Genomic DNA, 21409 nt, shown 5'->3' with positions numbered 1-21409 from the left:
AGGCCGAGCTGAGGCAGCCTCCCCGAACCCCGGGACCCAGCTGGTTGAAGGGGAGCTGGAGGGTGCCCAGGAGGGCCTGGCCACTGCCCTGCAAAAGCTGGAGGAAGCCAAGAAAGCCTCTCGTGAGAGCAAGAGGGACGTATGAAGGGCACTGAAAATCGAGCCTCACAAGGCGAAGGAAGGGAAACCTGGGTGGCTCAGTCAGTTAAGCGTCAGACTCTGGATTTCAGCTCCGTTCATGATCTCACAGTTCATGAGTTCGAGCCCTGTGTTGGGCTCCGGGCTGACAGTGCAGAACCTGCTTAGGGCTCTCTCTCCCTCTCTTTCTGCCCCTCCCTTACTCATGCTCGTGCTCTTTCTCTCTCTCTATCTCTCTCTCTCTCTCTCTGTCTCTCTCCCTCTCAAAAATAAATAAACTTATTTAAACAAGAGCGTCCGACTGGCTCAGGTCATGACCTCGCTGTTCTGGGTTCCGGCCCCACGTCGGACTCTGTGCTGACAGCTCGGAGCCTGGAGCCTACTTCAGATTCTGTGTCTCCCTCTCTCTCCGCCCCTCTCCCACTCGTGCTTGCATGCACACTCTCTCTCTCTACCTCTCTCAAAAATAAACAAACATTAAAACTATATATTAAAAAGAACAATGAAGATGAACTCTAGGAAATCCAACTCAGAGAAGCTAGGCTCAGAGGGGGCAGAGAGGGCAGCCCGGAGGCACGGAGTGGCGGCGGGGACGCTGCTGATGACGGAGGGGGGCCCGGAACGCACAGAGGTGTGAGCTGAGCCGCCGGGAGATGGGGGAGTGGACCACACTGGCGGACCAGAAGCTGGAGGGCCTCAGTGCTGCTGAAGGAAAGTACTCTCAGAAGGAGGGCCAAGCGGAGGAAGAGACAAGGATTCTTGAGGATAAACCCCAGGAGGCAGAGGCCCGTGCTGAGATTGCTGAGAGACTGCGGACGGAGCAGGAGCAGACCACCCACGACTGAAGCCAAGACCCCCCCACCACGAGGCAGCAGCTCTGCGTACAAGGTGCCGGGCCAGCCTCTGCCGGATCCGAGCGGGATGCACAGCACCCCGGCCCGCCACTCTGAGCCTGCCCCAAGGTGCCCCAAGCTGGCCTTGAAACCCAGGGCTGGCCTTTAACTGGAAGGCTGCTGTCTCCTTTTGCCGCGCCTCCCACCCCACCCCTGCGTCTTCTTGTCTCTTTGCCGACCCGCCTCTGTCTCTCCCATGAGGCCCCGGGAGGGCTTGAGGCTGAGCACCGGTGGGGACAACGTTCAAGGGAGTGCGAGTGCGGTGCCAAGTGTCTCCAGAAACATGCCGTGAGGGGGGCGCCTGGGTGGCTCAGTCGGTTGAGCGTCCGACTTCGGCTCAGGTCATGATCTCGCGGTCCGTGGGTTCGAGCCCCGCGTCGGGCTCTGGGCTGACGGCTCAGAGCCTGGAGCCTGCTTCGGATTCTGGGTCTCCCTCTCTCTCTCTGACCCTCCCCCACTCATGCTCTGCCTCTGCCTCAGAAATAAATAAACATTAAAAAAAATTTTTTTAATTAAAAAATTTTTTTAAATTAAAAAAAAAAAAGAAACGTGCCGCGAGGAACACACTTGACAATTGTTTGGCAGCGACCACCTGCAAAACATTCCTAATGACGCCGCGGTCCTGAAGCAGCAGTCTTGCCCCGCCCTCAGTCCTCACGTGCAGAAAGTCACTTTTCAGCTGACACACACCCGCGTCTCCCCATGGTGGCGGGGAGAGTGGCACGGGCCCGCCTCACTGAGGGCCAGGGCCCAGAAAGGAGATTCCCAGAGGAGTCAGCCAAGAGAGTGTGGCTCAGGGTTCGGCTCCCAGCCATCTGTAAGCAACTTTATTTTTGATTTTTTTTTCACCAGAAGTGACCAAGTTAAGATGTGAGACCTCCACCTGAGACCAGATCCTTGCCCTTTCCTTACCCCTTTCCCAACAGCCCACGGAATGGGTCATGTTCCCCTTATGTGGAGGTGACCACTTATTTGCTCTCCTGCCTCCGTAAAAGAAAGAAGAAAATTAAGAGAATTATGTGTTTGCCGCTAGATTTAGCCGCATGAAACAAACACCTGTCAGCCCCCCCTTCTCTGGGTCTGAAGCTGCTGTCCCTGAAAGTGCCGTCTCACTGTGCTTTGTATCAGCTAGTACTGGAGAAATCCTGAATAGCTTATGTACAAAACTGGTTTTACATTTTATACTACTTTGAAACTTTGCTCCTTTAGGGTTGGGGCACCCTGGCCACCCCGTCGGGCTGAGAGCTCTCTACAGTCTGGGCTGACATGTGCTGGTCTTTTAAAGTTTCTTTCCCTGCCCAATTCCCCTTCTGGTGAGATTTGTGTGAGGTCTGTTAGATGCACATCCAGCAGCTTCTGGGCTTACAACACACTCTCCTTTGGTGGGCTCTCTCCGGGCGCCAACTGGGAGAAAGAAACCAACAGTGTAACTGTATTCATGCTGAAAATTGACAAGTGTCTTTTTGGAATAAAGGACCAGTTCCTCCATTAAAAAAAAACAAAACACAGGAAATATAAGCGTAAAATATGAGCAAATTTTTATTTTAAAAAGTATATTTTAGGGGCGCCTGGGTGGCTCAGTTGGTGAAGCATCCAACTTCGGCTCAGGTCATGATCTCATGGCTCATGGGTTCGAGCCCTGCATCAGGCTCTGTGCTGACAGACAGCTCAGAGCCTGGAGCCTGTTTTGGATTCTGTGTCTCCCTCTCTCTATGCCCCTCCCTGCTCATGTTCTGTCTGTCTGTCTCTCTCCCTCAAAAATAAATAAACATTTAAAAAAATATCTAAATATATATTAAAAAAACCCATATATTCATATATCTCATGGTTAGTGGGTTCAAGCGCCACGTCAGGCTCTGTGCCGACAGCTCGGAGCCTGGAGGCTGCTTCGGATTCTGTGTCTCCCTCTCTCTCTGCCCCTTTCCCTTTTGTGATCTGTTTATTTCTCTCTCTCAAATATAAATACACATTTAAAATAATAATAATAAAAGTATATTTTAAATATACCAAGAGGTTAACTCCTTTGTTTTTAATTTTTTTTAATATTTATTTATTTTTGAGAGAGAGAGACAGCACAAGCCGGGGAGGAGCAAGGAGAGAGGGAGACACAGAATCGAAGCAGGCTCCAGGCTCTGAGCTGTCAGCACAGAGCCCAATGCAGGGCTCGAACTCATGAGCTGTGAGATCATGACCTGAGCTGAAGTCAGACGCTTCACCAACTAAGCCACCGAGGCACCTCAGCCAAGAGCTCAACTCTTAAATCCACACCATAAGTCTTCATAGACTATTTTAAATTTACACCCTCGCTGACCTACTTTGTGATTTCTGGTTGTTAATCACCTTGCTTTTCAATACTCAAAGAATTACTTCTACATAATATTAATCTTGTAATTTTTTAAAACCAGAACTTTCCTTCCAGCTGCTCTGGTTTCTACCCCAAGGAGAAGGATATGAGTGGCATAAACATACTTCTGTGGCACGTCCCCGAGGTAAAAAACCTTTCTGACTTTACAGCACATGATCACAAGTTGCAGTGTAACAAAAGATTTCCCTCTACAGAGATCTGTCACGTTTCCAGATGCAGCTGTGGTCCCGGGGAGCCCGCGTCCGCAACGCCCATGTGTGAGCAACACAGAGGCCATGTCAAAGTGAGGACCACGGAAACATCGGGAAAATACACAACTTCTCTTCCTTCCCACCCTCCCTCACCCCGTGACACAACTGGGAGGGAGGCCCAGGAGAGCGCTTTCCCCGGGCCAGGGTCCAGCCCACGGTGATGCGGATGACGAGGAAGTTCCAACGCGTGTTCTCTGGGTTGAGGAGCAAAGCAATGAGCTGGGGATAAAACGAAGCCGCTGAATAAACGCAATCTGACATCGTCTCTCTCCTCCAATCCTTGTCTTTCCAACAAATGACAGCTGTACCCAAGCTGACAGAGAACTCTGCACGGGGACAAGCTAAGGTGTTAAGGTGTGGCACGTGGCCGGGCTCCTCATCAGGGCAGGGCGGGGACACTCAGCGGATGGATGAGTGCTTGTCGAGGAGGGGGCCCTCAGGGCCAGCGGCCCGAGCGCAGACTCCAGAGCCTGGGGCCACAGCCCCCTCCCTCCCAACCCTACAGTGGAGGCTTCAGGCTAGCTGACCTCCGACCTCTGACCTCACCTCCTCACCGCAAAGCAAGCGTAAGGACCGCGAGGCTCAAGCGGCCCACGCGTGTCAGGGCACGTGCAGGGACATTCCCGGGGCCCAGCGTACGACACCCAGTGCCGTCGGGACCCTCTTGGGACCCAGAAACCGCCGTGAAGGCAGAGCAGGTCCCGGTTCTCTGCGCCCTGAGGGTGCTGCGCTTGGGAAAAGTCGCAGCAGGAAGAGCGGGAAGAAGGAGGGGGCGCCCGGGAGGGGGAGGCCGGTCAGGCCCCACGGTCAGGCCTCAGACGGGCAGGACCAGGGCGGGTGAGCCAGGCACTCACACGGAGAATGAGGCCACCAGAAAGGCACAAACAAACCCGAGGGGAGGCCACAGGTCTGAGCCCCACACGCGCACCACAGGGCCCCCCGGCTCGCCCACACGGCCCTGCCAGCGCCCGCCTTGCCAGCGCCCGCGGGTGGGCTGCTCGGGCGCCCCGTGCAAGGCCGTGAGCACCGGGCCCCGGGCAGCGTCCACGCCCGGGGTACTGCTGGTGACGCTGTGAACTCGACTCGCTAAAGCCAAAGGGAGCCTGAGGCACGGAACCAATGGGATCGTGGCCCGCGTCCCCGCGGTGAGCCAGGTGCTGGGCTGGGTACGGGGCACGGGGCGTCCGTCCGCTGCCGAGGAGGCAGCGGGCTCTGCGAGGGGCCGAGAAACCACCCCGCTCGGGACGCTCCCTCCCGTACCACACGTGGCCCGGCCACAGGTCCCTGCCCCTGCAGGCTCACCGTGACATCACAGCCTCCGGGAGCCCGAAAGCCGCCCGCAGGCGGTGCCCTCCAGCCCACCTGTTGCGGCACCTTTCCCACTCCGGCACCGCTGGCTCTTTCTGTCACTGGACCTAAATCCACGGGCAGCTGCACCAACACTGCCCTGAGCGCCGCTCTGGGACGCTCTCTTACCCCACTGCCGTGAGCCGCACAGAGAGCAGAGCCTTGACATCTGACAGAAATAAGCCCCTGGACCTTTGCATCTTCCCGGGTTCACTGACATCATCCCCGGAAGTACATGAAACACGGCTGGAAGGTCGGGAGCACCTGCAGACACTGAGCGGGAACTCGCCTTCGCGATGACGGAACGACGTGCCGTGACAGGCGGGTACGGGCAGTCGATCAGCCTCAGTCAGCAGCCTGGTGACACTCTCTTCTTCCAGCACCGTCCAAACCCCCTGCCTCTGCAGACCGTTCGACCTACCACATGACACAGACCCCCGGTGCTGTTCACGCAGAGAAAACGGGCTGGCACTTTGCGCTGCAGTTTGGATGTTGTCTGGACTGCATACAGGCCCTCCTCCCCTGCAAAGGGGGGGGTCACCTGTCCAGATAATCACCCAGAGAAGAGATAAAACCTGAACAGCCTGAAGAAGGCCTCTGCCTTTTACTAAGGGACGTGCCATTTCTGGCCCCAAAATAGATCCCTGCCACTTAGAAGATGCTTTGTCAATCTCAATTTGAATTCAACTCAAACTCTTAAAAAAAAAAACAAAAAAACAAAAAAAAAGATGCACAGAGAAGTGTGCACAAATGCCTCCGTCCTCTCTCTTAAGTCAACGTCCCAGGACACCAGGCAGATGCAACAGCTGCGTGAGCCAATCAACGTTATTCTGTGCACGTGCTACACAGGGAGGAGACGCGGACACGTACGGACCACTGGTCGTAAGAGACACTGGAAGTGTGCAGGAGACCCATTTCAAACGAGTCCCCTCCATTTCAATTCCACTGCCAGCTCTAAAAGGAAAGTGCTGTGACTTAAGGCAAATTTTGACTTCTCGGTGGGTCATAAAAATCAGCTTAGTGGGCAGTGACGAGCATCCCAGGGGAGGGGACAGGACAGACCAGAGTTCACGTTCCAGGCTGAAGTGTGTCCCCTGCAAAATCATACGCTGAAGTGCTCATGCCCAGTAGGACACCGCAAATACGACCGAATTTGGAGACAGGGCCTTTGCAGAGGTCATTATGGCAAAGCGAGGTCACAGGGGGACCCCAGTCCAATCTGACTACAGTCCTAATGGGAGGAGATTAGAACAGACGCGTACAGAGGGTGACCCCGTGAGGGCAAAGGGAGAGGATGCGGTCCGTAAGCTGATGAGAAAGTCCTCAGAATAAACCTGCCAGCGCCTCCATCTTGGACTTCCAGCCTCCAAAACTGTGAGAAAATCGGCCTCTGTTGTTTAAACCACCCCGTCTGGTATCTCGTTCCAGCAGCTGAGCTGGCTGAGACGGGACATCACACATAATCGATGTTGCTTCATGAAACATACGGGTTTGAGTACACAATGTACTTCCTAAGCTGGGTCACGGCCAAGAAAGTCTGAAGGCCACTGCTGCAATGACAGCAGGTGAGCCATCCTCCCTTATGCCGACGACGTCCTGCCTCGATCCCTCACTCCAGGAACTGCGTGTGCAACGTGTGTGGAAACACCTTGGCAAGTCAAGCAAACCGTCAGTGACAATGACAGTTTATCGAGCACATACTACGTTTTAGGCTCTTCACAGACACTGTCTCTAACCCTCCCAGCAGCACAGAAGGAAAGCATGATGCTCCCGCGACCTACCTGTAAGCGGTGTCAGGGAAAACGGGGCAATTCTTAACAAGCACCTATGGAGCCCCCCTGAGCCAGATTTCGTGCTGGGCTGGGGTTTGGGGAAAAAGAGGCCTCAACCCCACCTGCCGGCCTCAGTGCACACAGTCCACAGACAGGAAATCCCGCCGTTAGCGCGCAAGTGACAAGCAGGGTTGCAGAAGTGTGGGGGACATGGAGGAGAAAGACTTTTCCTGCTGCCTGAAGGGTCAAGGAGAGCTGTCAGAGGTGGGGGAGGTCGGTGCTGCGTTCCGGGCAGTAGAAACCCCGAAGAGAAAGCTCACACGTGAGCAAGGAGGCTCTGTTCCGGGGACAGCAGCTAGGCCTCGTCCACGCAGCAGCCACGGGCTGCGCCACAATGAAAGGCACACTGCCAAACACACTACGGACTTGAACTCTATTTCTGTAGCAACGGGAAGCCTTGCGCGCGTGCTGAGCAGAGGACTGCTTTGCGTAAAAACGTGCCATGGGAAGACCACCTGAGAGTCTGGGGGCCGGTAGGCCGAGAAAGGGGTTCCGGGAGACAAGGACATCCCCTGGGAGGTACCGCCGTATTCTAGACCAGAAACGGCCACATCTGGCCTGGGCAATGGCACACAGACACTTCGTAAGACGGTGGGCAAGTCACAGGACAGCAAGACCACACCCCACGGCCGACAGCATGCCCCATGTGACCCATGGAGTCCTGTCAAGGCTACGCGCAAAGGGCCCCTCGTGATACCACCCCAGGGTGTTCTATTCTGGTTCATGTAAAACTTGGCAAATTAGTATTTTCCCGTAACTACTAAGTCCGCTAATATATTTGGGATTTTGACACACTGAGAGTTTTTCTGCTCATTATGTTACATGTGTGGTTTCTCCACCGAGAATGTGTTTAGCTAGCAGGTACTTATTATGTTGTGCTACACAGTATTTATCTCTTCAAACACAACTACAAGAAGTCAAAAGCTTCCCTTCACTTCTGCCCCGTTTGGGTTCAGCCCCTTCTGTCTGTTTCCGAACAAACAAAAGGGACTGTATAAACCGCGGGGGAAACAAATCACACCCTTTGTGGAGGAGCTCCCACATAAGGGTTCATACGTTTATCCTCCCTTCTCCCCACCCAGGTGAAAAATGAAAGCCACCTCAATGAAAACCTCCGAAGAAACCACAGGGGCCATCTGGAAAAAAACCTACGAGGGGTAAAAAGCATGACAGGAATGGAAAACGTGAAGCCAAATAATACACATTACCTTGACAATTTAAAAATTATGGCCTTCATTTCTGGGCAGAGTTCGTATCGCAGTTCCTGATGCCTTGCTACACAAAGCTGGGAGGTAAAACTTAAATCTGAAGACCGTATGTTTCCTAATGGGAATAAGTTACAACATGTGGAGTTCAAAACCCAAGCCCTGGGTTTTCATCCATTAGTCCCCATTATAGGAGACTCTCAATGTTATTTTTTCCATAATCTCTGATACCAAAATCCAGTAAAATGATGTATTCTTATTTTCTTTTTTTTTTTATGTTTATTTTTGAGAGAGAGAGAAGCAGAAAGTGAGCGGGGGAGGGGCAGAGAGCGAGGGAGACACAGAATTGGAAGCAGGCTCCAGGCTCCGAGCTGTCAGCACAGAGCCCGACACGGGGCTCGAACTCACGGACTGTGAGATTATGACCTGAGTCGAAGTAGGATGCTCAACTGACTGAGCCACCCAGGCGCCCCTGTTTTCGATACCATCTCACAATTTACTTAAATTCAAAAAATGTCAGAGAGACATATTAACATACCCTCAAGTACAAAAGGTCACCAAAAAACTGTAATTCACAAAAAGTCTACAACCGCGGCAGGCGAGAAAGCATGGGGGTGGAGACACGGAGGTGGGCTTGTCCGTACGTGCCTCGTCCCGCCTGACACCACGCAGTCCGGAGCCTGCTCTCCCGACTCCCTCACAGAGGAAGGTTTTGCCGACACACACTCGGCCTCGACAACTCCGACTTCACGTCAACCTCAGGCTCTCCTCTCAATGAAAGCATTTTGCCAAATCTATAAATGTAACGCCATCGTGTAGTCTTACATGACTTTTCCGACAAGAAATCTCACTGGGTGTCAAGCCACAAGTGTGATCTGGGAAAACTGGCTCCCACGGAGCAGGGACGCCAGAGGCCCCCTCTGAGGACAGCGAGCCTGTGTATTTCACTTCCTAACCAAAGAAATAATGACTAAGGAAGGCAAGAGAAAGATGCTGGTTTTCAGGAATTAGTGACAAGGACTCCGTGAAAAATACCCCACTGCTTCTCAAAGGCCATTTCCCAGCCCCTGGAGCACACAGGCTCTTCTGGCCTCCCAGGGGTCCCGGTGAAACACAGACTCCTGAGTCCTGGGTCCTGGCTCCAGAGTGGGGCCCTGGAACTGGTCCTGCACATCCTGAGCTAACGGTTGGCTCAGCAACATTTTCTTTTGACATGTGAGTATTTCCCCCGAGAGCTAAGTGTTATCTGCACCAAATACCCGAATCCACACACAGCTGAGTGATGCACAGGAGAGGAGGGACTCGGCCTCGGGAGCCTCCGGCCGCAAGGCAGACGGAGGAGGGATGATGGGTCTTAATCCTCACGGTTCCACAAGAAGCGGGCTTGGGTGCCCACTTCATAAAAGGGGAAGAGGAGGTGGAGGGAAACTGGACAACTTCCCTCGTTGGACGGTGAGTGAACAAACAGTGAGCGGCACCTGCCCCACACGGTCCTAGGTGGCAGCCCAGGACACAGAGCCTTCCCCCAGCATGCTCGTGTTCCGGCCAGGAGGGCGAGTAGCCACGAAAGGGCAAAGAGATAAGGGTGCCACGAGGCAGACGGCGAACAGGGCACGTGAACTCGGACCCGAGGGACACAGAGAAGGCGGTCACACAAACATCTTGGGGAGACGATTCAAGCAGAAAGACCCAAGTACACGGTCTGGAGACAGGGTGGAAACAAGCTTCCTGGGAGGACAGAGACAAAAGCAACAAGGCCTGAAGCTGAGCAGAGGATGGAAGGAGGCTGGTCTGGGGGGCTAAGGAGGGAATGATGTGGGGCCAGTCGACTCCTCAACATGACGGGAGCCCATGGATGGTCTGAAGCAGAAAAGCAACGAATGTGAGAGCAGGTGCAGGGCTCCAGGCCAGGGAGACCCCGGGCGGCTGAAGGGGCAGCTGAGACCTCACAGTGGTTTCCCCTGTGCCTGTAAGGACGCAGGTGGGGACAAGCGGCCACATCGGGGGTCTATTGAGGAGGTGAGACCCTGAGGACCTGCTGATAGGTCTCAGAGGAGGGTCTGACAGGGAAGAGAAAGAGTCAGGACTGCCTTCCCAGTTTCTGGCCTCAGCGTCTGGCCGAGCGGGGTACGGAGGGGCACGTCATCTGGGGTGCAGAGCTCGACACCAGGGACAGGAGAGAGCTGCGCACACGGACAGAATCCTGCTGACATCCACCAGGAGAAAGTACCCATGGACAAGAGCAAGAGAGTGCTGAACGGACCCTGCCCAGGGACACTCAGGTCACGGAGAACAGAGACAGCGGAGCTGCTGCTGGGGAGGGCAGGCCAGCAGGTGAAGGTATCAAAGAGTGAGGAGGACGATCGGGCTGTTTGAAGATGACCCCAACTGGGGCGCCCGGGGGGCTCAGTCGGCTGACCCTCCGACTTCCGTTCAGGTCATGATCTCATGGTTCGTGGGTTCGAACCCCGCGTCGGGCTCTGTGCCGACAGCCCAGAGCCTGGAGCCTGCTTCGGATTCTGTGTCTCCCTCTCTCTCTGCCCCTCCCATGCTCATTCTCTGTCTCTCCCTGTCTCAAGAATAAAAAAAAAAAGAAAGAAAAAAAAAAAAGAAAATGACCCCAACGAAAGGCAAGGCAGGGGTGATGGGTCTCGACAACGTGCCCACGTGAAGAGTGGGGGTTTCTGAAGGAGGACTCCAGAAGCAGCAACAGGAAAGGCCTGCACCCCAGCTCCAGGCCGCGAGGACTCGAGCTATAGGAGAAGCAAGGCCCTCAGGGGAGAGCAGTTTCCCAGGGTGCTGCTGGCGCCCTGAATGCACGGCTGGCTTCACCCCTGCCTGGGGCTGCTTGTTCCCGGCGACTGAGTGCAGATGACACACGTGACCACAGTCACATCCAGGACACGCCCACACGTTTCCAAACCCCACGCTCAAGAGCCACCAGCTTAACAGAGACAGCTAACGGACCATTCAGGAAGGAAAGAAGGCTGAGCCGAAACAGGGCATCTGCCACAGCAGAGCCTAAGTCCTGGCGGCCACAGTGGAAGGGGCCAGGAAAGCAAGAAGGGAGGGGAGAGGGGGTCTGCTCAGGGACACAGGTGGCATCTCTGTTTCCAATGTCAAGGTCTGCTGGGGAGACCACCATAAAAATGTTTACAACACTTTCCTGACACTTTCAGCTTTAGTCCAGTGAAACGCTTGTGGGAGGCGTCCCAACCCCTTTATGCTGCCGGGCACCATCCAGGTCTATTATGGCACGGGACAGATTTTATAGTTAGCTGTGCATAGGTCCTCTGACGAGGGCTGAAAGCCGGCTTCTAGAGTCTGCCTGCCCTGAATAACTGGGAGTCTCTGGGTGAACTACTCGGCATCTCAAAACGTCAGCAACCTCGACAGGCCGGGGGGCTGGGACCCTACCTGCCTCCCAACCCCACCAATGAGACTCGAATGAGGCAAGACACAGGAAGCTGAAGAGAACACTGGAAGGATTTCATGTGAAAGCCACACAATTAGCATACAGACACACAGGAAAAATACTCAGCCTTTCAAGTTACCAAGAAAATACAAATTAAAACACCAAGGCAGCACCCTGTACGTAGTGAACCGGCAGCACACTGCCAGCAGTGTAATCAGAACCAAGCTTCCAGAGGCAATTTGGCAATATGCTTCCACAGCAATAAAAACGTCCAAAATGACTGATCCAGTAAGCCCTCTCCGGATAAAATCTCCCTCCTGCTAAAAAAGCCAAAGACCTGAAGATGTTCACCACGGCATTGCCAGGAACAGCAAGAGCGGGCCAGGAAAAGAAAGCAAGCAAACCAAAGTACTTACGATGAATGCATTCAACACGACGTGAGTGCCAACACGTGTCCCTAGCCGGCTACAGGGGACAGGGTTCTCTCTGAGGTGATAAAAATGTTTACAAATGACTGTGATGGGGGTGCACATATCTGTGAGCATACGAAAGTGTGAAGTGTACATTTTAAGTGGTGAATTGTATGGTCTGTGATTTCAATCTCAATAAAGTTGTTTTTGAAAAGAGGAAAACGTGTGTTATTCGTGCACTCAAGAACATGTGCACGCCAATGCACGCCACGAGGTGCCAGGGGCGAGAAACAGCTGGTTAGAGACCCTGCAGCCCCAGCGGGCAGTCTGTCCATTAGACAAGCAATAGGCACAGAGCAGGTTCAAAGTGCTCCTGTAGGCAAGTTACATCCGCCAGTGGGGACACCGCAGAGGAACCCAAGATGGCCTTGGGGGCCCAGGAAAGGCTTCATAGGAAAGTATAAACGTGATGTCTACGCTGAAATGTGAAGGATGAGCACAAGTTAGCCATGAGGAAGGAAGGACGGCAGGGAAAAGGAAAGCAGGAAGGGATGAGGAAGAGAGAGTCATCCAGGTAGGACGCCCTGCGTCTTCATCCATTCATCTGTCCACGGCCACTTGTGCTGGTCCCGTCTCAGGGCCATTACGCCCAATGCGGCTGTGACCACCGGTGGCCAAGTGTCTGTGTGCACACGTGCTTTCTCGGGTCTTGAGGGGACACCCAGGACCGCCACGGCTGGGTCGTACAGTACAACCACTGGTCATCCACTCTGCTTCCCCAAATCCCAGACAACAGACTGCCACCAAGCTACCGTGGCCAGCTTGCCCTAAACACAGCAAATACTCTTAATTCCACCAGCATTAGAGAAAGATCTTCTAAGTGACACTATTTCTTCTACTCAGTCTGGTCTGGCAAACACCAATTGGTTCTTCAAGGTCAAGGTCACCTTGTTCATGGAACATCACCCCTAACACTCTTCCACCTCTGAAAAGAACTGTCAACTGCCCCATGATGCTCCTGTACCCACCTGTTTACACGGACTCCTCTCTCCCCTTAGCCAGCGCTCTTCCTCAAGCCGGTTCTCTAGAGATAATCACCTAAAACGTTCTTACCACTGAACGCACACGACGAGGTCAGGCACCACCCTAGGCACTTCGCCAAACGTGTAAGACTCACAGCCTGTGAGCCACTCTCGTCCCCAGTGTACGGGCAAGGAGACTAGGGCTGAAGGAAGTTAAATTATTTGTCCAAGGTCACGGAAGTCATAAAGACAACGGCATTCAATCCAAGTCTGTGGCAACTCAGAATGCGATACATGGGACTGATGGATGACACAAGTAAATGTGGGGGGACAGGGAGGGAAAAGAGGGGACGAAGAAGGAGCGGTTACCATGGTAATGAGCAGTAGCTCTCAACACCTGCAAAGCCCCCACATCTCCCATCCCACCTGTGCTTCACAATGGCTCTCACAGTTGAGTAGGGCACGGATTTTCATTCCCATAAAATAAAACAGACCAGGAAACCAGGCTTCGGTAACCTCTTCAAAGGTACCCAGCTTGAGGCACCTGGGTGGCTCAGTCAGTTAAGCATCCAACTTTGGCTCAGGTCATGATCTCACAGCTCGTGGGTTTGAGCCCCACTGCTTCGGATTCTGTGTCCCTCTCTCTCTGCCCGTCCCCTGCTTGTGCGCACGTGCTCTCTCTCTCTCTCTCTCTCTTTCAAAAATAAACATTAAAAAAACTATTTCTGGGGCACCTCGGCATGCCTCCCGAGGGCTCAGGCGGGGGCTGAGAGGGGACAGAGACTGACAGGTGTAAGGCCACCTTCAGGGAGGACGACAGTGTCTGATGGCCAGATGACCCTGGAGATGTACCAGGGCACCTTCAGTGGGTGAACCGTATGGTGGCGAGTGCCTTCTCAACACATTTTCTTTTAAAACATACAGTCTAGTAAGATACTCGAGTTCCCACAGGAAAAGCATGACAACTGTTGTGGGTGGGGACGGGCGACACAGTGGCCACTCCAGAGGCCCGCACTGACCCGCATTACCTCACTCACTCTCACACTACCCTCACAAGATGCACCTTGTAATCCCGTTCTAGGACAGGGAAACTGAGGCTAGCTCTGAGCTCCGAGCCCTGAGGCGCCCCACACACCACCTCAGGGGTAGAGGCCAGCGACCTCGGGCGCTAACAGCCAATCGAGTTCACGTTCTAGACCACAGCGACTGGGATTCTTGCGCTCCTCCAGCGGGACCACGACCTGACTGCCTGATCTCACTCCACACCTTCAGTGGCAGGGCAGCAACGGGCACATTCCCAACAACTTCAGTGTGGGGTGCGGGACGTCGGCCAGGAAGGAGACGGCACGCGCTCGAGTGCCAGACCCACTGACCGCCTTTCCTCGGGGGCCCGGCCCTCCCCTGGCCCTCTCCTGCTTTCCCACCTGCCCCCCACCCCCTCCCCGCTGCCATCAGACGGGAGGGATGGTGCTACTGTGCATCACCTATGACACAACTCAGAACATCTGCACGCCGACCAGCCCTCTGCACTCACTCTGCCGTTCTCCTGATGAGAGATTCCATTTCTTTTTTTTTTTAATTTTTTTTTAATGTTTATTTTTTTTTTGAGACAGAGGGAGACAGAGCGTGAGTGGGGGAGGGGCAGAGAGAGAGGGAGACACAGGATCTGAAACAGGCTCCAGGCTCTGAGCTGTCAGCACGGAGCCTGACACGGGGCTCGAACTCACTCGCCATGAGATCATGACCTGAGCCGAAGTCGGACGCTCAACCCACTGAGCCGCCCAGGCACCTGAGATTCCATTTCTCTCGGGTCCTCTTCAGGCACCTCAGGCAAAAGAACCACTGACCTCTGACCAAGGAGCTGGAGTCCTGGTCCCCTGGGCGGGAAACAACAGAAATGTCCTAGGACACTTTTTAGGCACTTCTTTGAATCAGACACACTGCACTCAATCCCGGTACCTGTTCTCTAATCTACAGGAATCCTGCCAAGTAGATAAGAAATTGCAGCTTTGACAGGTTTTCGACCCAGTCGCCTCCAGCAAAATACTGAACCCAGTAACACCCAAAAACCCATTAGTCCCCAGCAGGGACAAGCCCAAGCAACCATGCGAAGTTTATTTTTTTTTAAAGAATTTTTTTTTCAACGTTTATTTATTTTTCGGACAGAGAGAGACAGAGCATGAACGGGGGAGGGGCAGAGAGAGAGGGAGACACAGAATCGGAAACAGGCTCCAGGTTCTGAGCCATCAGCCCAGAGCCCGACGCGGGGCTCAAACTCATGGACTGTGAGATCGTGACCTGGCTGAAGTCGGACACTTAACCGACTGCGCCACCCAGGCGCCCCAACCATGCAAAGTTTAATTTCACTAACGAAGCATCTGAACCTATAGCAAGAAGATCACCCTGTCTGCCGCCATAACACGGTGCACCAAGTCTGATGGAGGAAGCTCCCTAACACAGGTTCACTCACTGGCTGTCCCACAGTCCCAGCAGCACCGCCACCCTCCGTCTGTTCATGAGGCACAAACAGGAATTACTTAAAGCGGGGCATGTCTCTGCACCACACTCATGGAGCACACGTACTGTGTGGCTAATCTTTATCCTCTCATCTGGGACTTTTCATTTGAATCTGTCAGATTCAATCTCTACCTAATTTTTCCTCTTGCCTTTAAGTAACTTGATGTGAAAGCAGCAAGCCTTTTACTTTCCACGGGAATGGGTGTCAGCAACTACAAAGCCATCCTAGAACCACCAACACAAGAATCAAAATCAGGTGGCCGGCTGGGGCTGGCCCCCCGGGCAGTGGCTTCCCGAACCCTGCTGCAGAAGGTCAAAGGCTAGAGGGATTCTTAAAGTGGCTAGCTAGAAGACACAGGAGCTGGGCAGCACGGCAGGGGCACACCAAACGGGACAGAAGCCCCCACTCACCCTGCAGCATCGCAGGGCCTACCAGGAGCCAGGTTCTGGGCCAGGTATAGGGGACACTCCCTGTCCTTGAGGAGCTCACAGGCTGTGGGGGCGGGGGGGGAGGGGACAGACCAGCAGCGCTGGGAGCCAGGACCACGTGAGCAGGGTAGGCTCCATGAAGGGGGTGTCACAGTCAGAAGGCGGCAGAAACAGGCGTGACCCAGAACGTAGGCAGAGATGCAGACGGCCAGGGCACAGGCAAGTAAGAGCAGGAAGGGGCGCCCGCCACACTGAGCCTTCGTGAAGTCAGGGATCCCGCTCCTTTTCAAGGGGCCCCTGGGCAGCACACAGGACCAGGTTTGCACCTACAGCCCACGGGGCTCACCAATGCACTGCCACGATGCCACGGGAGCTGGCACGCCCAGTCAGGAGAAGCGACCCCACATCAGTGATCGTAAAAGGTTAACGCGGTCACGCTTCCCAAGAAATGTCCATACATCCTCAAGTTAGTACTTTCATCTTGCAAAAACTGGCAAGAGTGCTGGGAACTGAAGCCTTTTGTGTTAACAACCGTCCTCGTATCTTACGAGTTCACTCAGATCTGCACACAGTTGGGGTACATGTGGGAGAGGGAAGGGCAAGAAAGCCCCAGATCGTGGCGCCTTCACCTTGCAAACGCCCAAGCAGTCTGACGTAGGACGTAGAAGACTAGAAAGCACCCCCCTCACGCCCAGGATCATTTCTTTCTTTCTTGGCTGTTTCCTAGTCCACACTTCATTTCAATGCAGCAATACGTAGAAATATTAACTATCAACTGTATAACTGATACCATGAGCTCTCCAGAGGAAAGGTCATCCAATAAACTAAAATATTGATCATTAAAATAATAACAAACAATCTCACAACTGTGCCACCCTAGCTGTACAAATGAGAAAATGGAGGCCCAGGGAGAACGTCACTATCAATCCGAGGTTACAGCCATCAGAGGAAAGAACTCTTGAGACCTCCTGACTTTTGTCCTTTTCTCTGAAGACTCCAATTACCCAAATACCATTACACACAGGCCTTTAAGGAGACGACTCTTTGCTCAACAGTCAGACGCCCCAAGTTCCTCTGCTTTCAAACTCAAGGTCTTTAGATCACCAACGGACATGACCTCCAATAACTAGCAAGCTCCTCCTCCCCGGAGCTCCAGGAAGGACGACAGACGGTGACCAGCTAGCGACGTGCGGATCTTTCACCACAGCCATGAGCAGCGCACAGAGGAAGAGAACAGAGTGGGAGGGTCTGGTCGTGCCGGCACCTGCCAACAGCTACCAAGAGGGAGTCCATACCTGGAGGAGTCACTTGGTGACAGGGAACGGAGAGGGGGGCGGGAGCACAAAGGCCCTGCTGCAGGACAGGGGGTGCACATTTAAGAGAAAAAACTGCAAGAAGAAGCAGACGAAGGTGTGAGCAGCTCCGGACAAGGACGTGGGGCCCCGTCCTCGCGACTCACAGTCGTGCAACATGGCACACAATTAAAGGTGAGGCATGTGGGAAAGCGGTGCCGAGAGAGAGCAGGGCTATGACGAGAGTGGGGAGGGACACGTGCCACGGATCAGAACTCTCAGGCCCAGCGGGCAGGTTCCACTCAGACTGGACACTATGTCGTCACAGTTGCTGGGGCAGGGGGCGGTTCAAGCACCCTCGGGGAGAGGGGGGCGGTGAGGAGAGCCAGTCACCCATCGCAAAGCAAATGTTCAGTGCAGCAGACAAGGGACAGACTCATGCCCGCGTCACCACTGGACACTAGAGACGGCCTGTTCTGGGAACTCTGCCTTCGTCTGCAACCCTGGCTTCAGAGAAACCGAGGTGCGGACCGTTCACGAAGCCAGCTGCCATGCGAGTCCTCAATGGCCGAGTTCTGCAGGCGGCAGGAAGACAAACACAATTCAAATGCTGCACCAAAGGCAGCGGAAACGAAGTGGGCACAGAGGACGAGCTGTCCCGCCATCCGTGGGGGACTCTGTCTGGGCAGCGAAGCCCAAAGAGATACAAATAACCACGGGACGTGGCAAGCGCGTCAAGGGCATTAGCAGTGAGATGTCACGGGAGCTCCTCGCTCTGAGACCGCTGTGGAAGTCACCTGAGGAACGTGACAGTCCCAAGTTCCAGCAGGTGCCACCGGGCACAGAAAACGGCACACGATGGGAACATGTGGTAGGTACAACGTGAAGTCCGCGCGGCCAGCCTGAAGTTCGAGGACACACGGGACGTGGAGGAGGAGGTCCCACAAGAGGAATCTCACCCAAGCCTGTGACGCACCCTTGAGCTTCACCTTGAGCCAAGGTCCTCAACTGTTTCTGCTTAAAACACAGCACCGCACTTGTGCTGTAACAGCTACGAAAGAACCCCTTTCCTCTCCCGTTTTAGAAAAGCGCATGAGTCAGACCAACTGTTTTCTTGGTTTCGTAAAGGCAATCGCATGCCAACTTGAGTACTTGTTCTGAAGCTAACCATTACCAGTTGTAGTATAAGCTCCAGGATAAATGCTTTATTGCAACTAATGCATTTAAGCCTCACACCCCCCTTCCATCCTGGAGCAGAGGAGACTGTTATGACCGCAGGAAAGGAGAGCAGTCGGGGGAAATCAGCAGGCAGAGGGGGAGGAATACCCACTAACGCTAAAGCCGTGAAGACAGAGGATGCACGGTGAAGGAGTGCGGTGGCCGAGCCGTGGCAGATCCCCGCAGGAACACCTGGAAAGAGGTCTGTCTGCTCTGCGGCAGACAGCGGCGCACCACCAGGGACGGGAGTGCTGCCCTCTCCGGACTGTTCTCTGCTGGAGAGAGCCGCCCGCCCACGAGCATGCCCCCTCCTGGGGCGAGCATGCCCCCTCCTGGGAGCAGCGTGCATCTAGGGCCCGGCTGTGGGAGCACTCGGGCCTGGCCCCTCACCACCCAGCAAGCTGTCTCTCTGAAGGGCCATCCTAGCTTCAGAGTCCCACGGGGTCAGCCGAGGCCTTACACAGCTGTGGGAGTCGTCTCCAGAAACTGCCTCGGCAGGCACAGCAGGACTGGGCACCAGGCCTGGCTTTCGAGACAGTGCAGGCCAGCACTGCCGGGCCATCGCAGCACAGAGCCCTCCGTGGGCCGGCGGGGCCTCTGCTGACACCGCACAGAGGCTCAGCTCCCTCTGCCCCACCTTGCCTCCTTCTCCTTCGGTTATCGATCCCAGGAGCACTTCTGAATAAATTCCCCACTTGTTCATCTCCAAGGCAGAGAGGGCACGGGGCCCAACCAGCAACACACACGGGCTGGCTGAGCGGCCCTGGCAGAAGGGGCGGTGGGCCGGGGACACCACAGAGCTCCAGTGCTGGCGTGCTCCCTTCCAAGCAGCTGTGGCACAGGCAAAGGGCCGTGCCCTGCAAGTGGCCAAGTGTCTGGACCCAGGGTGGAATCTGGGCTGGAAATAAACAGATTATGACTGAAACCCAAAACACAAATGCCACCCAGTAACCATAGGAGCAGACGACCGACGGAAGGGCCCAGAAGAAAGTCGCCTGACACCTGGGCACAGATACCACATGATGCCATGGGTACAAACACAGGCAAATGGCACCCTTGATTCTAAGAGCAAGACAGAAGCCGCCCTTAACGGGCACACAGGGGTCCTTGTGGTTCTGGTCACGTTTCCCCTCCAGCTGCTGGTTACAGAAACGGTAACAGTCACGGGGGCAAATGCACTGAGCTACGTTCTGATGAACCAGGCACTTCTCTATATACACGCTCTACTTGGACATTTCTGTCTGATACAATGTAGGCAAAGGGAAGTGGGGCCTGTGCCGGGGGGGGGGGGGGGGGGGGGGGCATCCCGCATCCCGGCACCAGCCAGAGACACAGAAGCAGCAGAGTGGGGTGAAAGAGGGTCCGGGAGGGGAGGGAATGCTGGGCAGCAGCATCAGGCACCCGTGGAGGACAGTGAGGGCAGCACGGGGAGCAGAGGACGTGTAGGATGGGGAAGCACCACCCACCTAGACCTAAGCCCAGTGTTTATGGGGGCCAGAGCCAAGAGTGCTGAAAAGGGCGGTAGTCTGAACTCACTCACCCTGATCGGACAAAAAATCCAGCATGGTCTGCAGCAGGAAGGACAAGTGCCTGACGGAAAGAGCAGGATTCCCCATCCTTCGGGAGGCGTAGACCAATTCGTGAAGCAAACGCATCTGGACAGCAGCCCAGCCTCGGTGTGTACCTGTGGGATGGAAGTCACAGAAGGTTCTCAAAGGGCTCCAGGAGGGCGCCGGCCACGGAGCCGAAGATGCGAGCCTCCATGGAAACACGTGCGATGGCATGTGTCAAACCTGGTGATTTAAAGACAAGTGCCTCGACTATCAAACCAAAGGACGACAAGAGAAATGTGCCATGTTTACGCACCCCAGAAAGACCTCATAAGGGATAGGTGTTTTCATACAGTTAAAAAAATGGTTTATGGTACACTTTTTCTCTTCTATGAAAACACAATGCAAACATAAGCACTTTGAAGGGCTCCCGGGTGGCTCAGTTGGTTGAATGTCTGACTCTTGATTTCAGCTCAGGTCAGGATCTCACGGTTCGTGGGACCAAGCCTCACATCAGACTGCGCACTGACAGTGAGGATCCTGCTTGAGATTCTCTCTCTCCCTCTCTCTCTCTGCCCCTCCCCTGCATATTCTCTCTCTCTCTCTCTCTCTCTCTCTCTCTCTCTCTCTCTCCCCCCCCCCAAACAAATAAATAACCACGTGGAAATCATTACAATAAGGTTATAATAAAAGATTATGTTTCCAATGGCATGTATTTGAGTTAGATACACAACTTTTTTCAAAGAAACACTGGTACTTGATGGGCCTTCGTTAGCAACCACCAAGGCCATTAGAAAATGTGTTTGTTTGTTTTTTACTTTAGCCTATAAGAAAAGATCATAAAGGCAGACAGCTAAAAAAAGGTTACCAACAGACTTCTGCAGCTGTTCCTCTGAAATAAATCAGCATGGGTAAAATTTAAGGTGAGGGAGTCAGTTGCACAGCCATCGAAAATTACCTCTTTAGGACCTCAGAATCTTAGAGTTATTTATTCCATCTCCCTCTGGCAACAATTACTACTTCTAAATATTTTCTACCTGGAGATCCCTCATGAAGGAGACCTTGTAATGGGTTGCCAACACACATGTCACTGCACAGTGTTGCGTGTCTGGGGCCCTACGGCTTGGGAGAGAAGACTGTGGGCTCCAGTCACAGCCCCCACTGACCTCCTCGCCCACTGCCCTGCCGCACACGGCTGGCCAGCCCTCCCTCTCATGTCCTGCTGCCGTATCGTGCATAGACTCGGCCCCACAGGCGTTATCTGGCAGGTACAGTGAGGCACCTGTAACCTCGTGATTTATGCCTTCCACCGACCCTCCATTTCCTTGGGAGCCAGGACTGTGTCCTATTCACCCAAGTATCTTTAACTCCTGGTGGGATGCCTGATACACGGTGGGGTTTCACAGCATGTGGGTCAAGTTGAAAGCCTCATGAAAGGCAATGCCCTCTTTTTCAGGCATGCAACTTAAGCACGTAGGGTAAAATGACATGATTTCTGGGATTTGCCCTAAACACTTCCACCAAC

The 21409-nt window shown here is 54.1% G+C and overlaps 1 protein-coding gene across 8 annotated transcripts in view; it reads right to left on the bottom strand.

Moving 5' to 3' along the window:
- Positions 1–21409, bottom strand: part of TRAPPC9 (trafficking protein particle complex subunit 9) — a 566520-nt gene that overhangs the window by 467462 nt on the left and 77649 nt on the right. For 7 of the 8 annotated variants that reach the window (XM_053208248.1, XM_053208250.1, XM_053208253.1 and 4 more), the window contains one exon: positions 19875–20018. The exons of the other annotated variant lie outside the window; for it this stretch is intronic. In XM_053208248.1, the coding sequence (XP_053064223.1) occupies positions 19875–20018 (144 nt within the window). The remainder of the gene's footprint in view (positions 1–19874; positions 20019–21409) is intronic. 8 annotated transcript variants of the gene reach the window in all.

Source organism: Acinonyx jubatus, chromosome F2 (genome assembly GCF_027475565.1).
Source record: "Acinonyx jubatus isolate Ajub_Pintada_27869175 chromosome F2, VMU_Ajub_asm_v1.0, whole genome shotgun sequence".
NCBI classification, from domain to species: Eukaryota; Metazoa; Chordata; class Mammalia; order Carnivora; family Felidae; genus Acinonyx; species Acinonyx jubatus.
The sequence above is the reverse complement of the archived record's forward strand: the minus strand, read 5'-3'. Positions and strand labels throughout refer to the sequence as shown.